Source organism: Corticium candelabrum, chromosome 13, assembly GCF_963422355.1.
Source record: "Corticium candelabrum chromosome 13, ooCorCand1.1, whole genome shotgun sequence".
NCBI classification, from domain to species: domain Eukaryota; kingdom Metazoa; phylum Porifera; class Homoscleromorpha; order Homosclerophorida; family Plakinidae; genus Corticium; species Corticium candelabrum.
In genome coordinates, this window is record NC_085097.1 from 5,913,906 (window position 1) to 5,916,405 (window position 2,500).

At 37.2% G+C, this 2,500-nt stretch overlaps 2 protein-coding genes across 3 annotated transcripts in view; both read left to right on the plus strand.

The window, feature by feature from the left end:
- LOC134188720 (choline/ethanolaminephosphotransferase 1-like) overlaps positions 1-1,545 on the plus strand; it is a 2,568-nt gene extending 1,023 nt beyond the window's left edge. Inside the window, exons 4-6 of the mRNA XM_062656897.1 lie at positions 32-190; positions 1,033-1,158; positions 1,301-1,545. Coding sequence (XP_062512881.1) covers positions 32-190; positions 1,033-1,158; positions 1,301-1,411 — 396 coding nt within the window. The 3' untranslated portion in view covers positions 1,412-1,545. The remainder of the gene's footprint in view (positions 1-31; positions 191-1,032; positions 1,159-1,300) is intronic.
- Positions 1,546-2,006: 461 nt separating this feature from the next.
- The window catches only part of LOC134188725 (synaptojanin-1-like), a 22,969-nt gene continuing 22,475 nt past the window's right edge, over positions 2,007-2,500 (plus strand). For both annotated transcript variants that reach the window (XM_062656904.1, XM_062656905.1), the window contains exons 1-2: positions 2,007-2,267; positions 2,324-2,410. In XM_062656904.1, the coding sequence (XP_062512888.1) occupies positions 2,150-2,267; positions 2,324-2,410 (205 nt within the window). In that variant the 5' untranslated portion in view covers positions 2,007-2,149. The remainder of the gene's footprint in view (positions 2,268-2,323; positions 2,411-2,500) is intronic.

Genomic DNA, 2,500 nt, shown 5'->3' on the forward strand with positions numbered 1-2,500 from the left:
TGTTGTCTGTATTTGGATATTTGTGATGTAGAATACGAGTGTTTTGTCGCCAGCGTTGCCCATGTTCTTCTTGCTCTTTGTTGCTTGCACGTTGTTTCTTCATTCCCCGACGAATTTGTTTCATAATCATCCGTGTCTGTTTGTGTTGACGTTTGGCATGTCGGCTAGCAAGATCACAGTCAACTTGGTGGTCAGTCTGGCATGAATTGGTTGCTAGTGGAAACATCGTTGTTTGTTGTTGTTATTGTTGTTATTGTTTTTGTTAATGATTTTTTGTTTATTGTTGTTTATTGTTATTGTGTTATTGTTTTGTTTATTGTAGTATTGTTTTTGTTTATTGTTGTTTATTGTTGGTTTTTGTTATTGTTTACTGCTGTTTGTTGTTGTTTGTTGCATGTTTTGTTTTTATTATTATTTTATGTTTATTTGTTTGTTTGAGGTTGGTTTTTATTATTGTTTGTTTACTGTTGTTTGTTGCATGTTTTGTTTTATTATTATTTTTGTTTATTTGTTTGTTTGAAGTTGGCTTTTGTTATTGTTTGTTTACTGTTGTTTGTTGTTGTTTGTTGCATGTTTTGTTTTTATTATTGTTTTTGCTAATGTTGTGTTATTGATTTTGTTTATTGTTGTTTGTTGTTGGTTTTCATTATTTTTTGTTTACTGTTGTTTGTTGTTTGTTGCATGTTTTTATTTTTATTATTGTTTGTTATTGTTTGTTGTTGCATGTTTTTATTTTTATTGTTTGTTATTGTTATTGTTGTTGTTGTTGCATGTTTTTATTTTATTATTGTTTGTTATTGTTATTTGTTGTTGCATGTTTCTATTTTTATTATTATTTGTTGTTGTTGTTTGTTATTGTTTTTGTTTTGTTTATTGTTGTTTGTTGTTGCTGTTGTTGTTTGTTGTTGTTGTTATTTGTACATGCATGCATGTGCGTGTGTGTGTGTGTGTGTGTGTGTGTGTGTGTGTGTGTGTGTGTGTGTGTGAATGTACATATACCCATAGCTGCATTTAATAGTCTGTTTACTGCAGATTGCTCATGTGAGTAAAAGCCCTATGGTGCTCATCGATTCCGCTCTACTCGGCCCATTCATTCTCCTCATCAATCTTTATTTTCGCACAATAATTAACGACTTCCATTTGATGCTTGCAACTTTTGTAAGTCAATAAAAAACACAAGCCAAATGCAACATACACCTCACATCGTGTGATATCATGCATTATTGTATTACATATCATGCATTATTGTATTTTGTATCATGCATTATTGTATTACATATCATGCATTATTGTATTACAGGCTTTTTCAACATTTGATGTTCTGTACTCAGTGAAATCTACTTGCAATCAAGTGTGTACGTATATGAAGATAAGTTGCTTTACAATATCTCCGAAATCCGCTCCTCAATGATGGTGAAAAATTGAAGTCTTATGAACATTTTGTCTTTTTGAACGTATGAAGAGATACAGTCACTTGTTCTTCTGGATGTTATTATGATATTGGAAGTTACTTTGTGGTGATAGTACACAACGTTCATATGCTTATGATGTGTGGTTGGTGTGGCAAAGTTACGTGAGTGGGACACACACACACACACACACACACACACACACACACACACACACACACACACACACACACACACACACATACGTGGACAAACACACACACACACATGGACAAACACACATACACACATGGACAAACACACATACACACACACTGTGACAGAGAGACAAACATAAACACACAAACACACATCAACAAACATACACACACACACGCATGGACACACACACGCATGGACACACACACACACACACACACACACACACACACACACACACACACACACACACATGCACACACACACACACACACACACACACACACACACACACACACACACACAGACAAATGGACAAACACACACATGAAAAGCAAACACATGCACGTGTGGGTCACGTGATGAAGGAGGTTCTTCTACAACAGTGTTTCGTTTTTATATTGTCACACCTGATCATGTGACGCCCGATAACACTTCTCTTGGCTTGAGAAACGTTCACTTTCTTAACTTTCTTGTGTTTACTATCTGATGTCTATCATGCAAACTACAGCCTATATCCGGGACAATTGTGGATGTGACCAATGGGTCTTGGAAAGTTGTTGCGGGTGTCGCAGAAACAGCTTCCTCTCTCGATCCTTCTCGAGTACAAGAAGCAACAGAACGCGCTTCTCTTTGAGTCCGACATCGTGGCCGTTCTCTGTGAGTTCTCACTGAGCTGTTTGACGTGGTCACGTGATCACATATGATCTGTTCAGCCCAACACGAAGCGGACAACATACGCAAGCAATATGTGAAGAGTGTTGATGCCTACAGCTGTTTGGGCGTACTGAGAGTGAAACAAGGTGCGTAGGGCGTCGTTTTGGACGAGTAGACGCGACGGGGTGGCAGATTTCCTTGCTTGAGTGAATTGACACGCGCGGATGCGTTTAGTT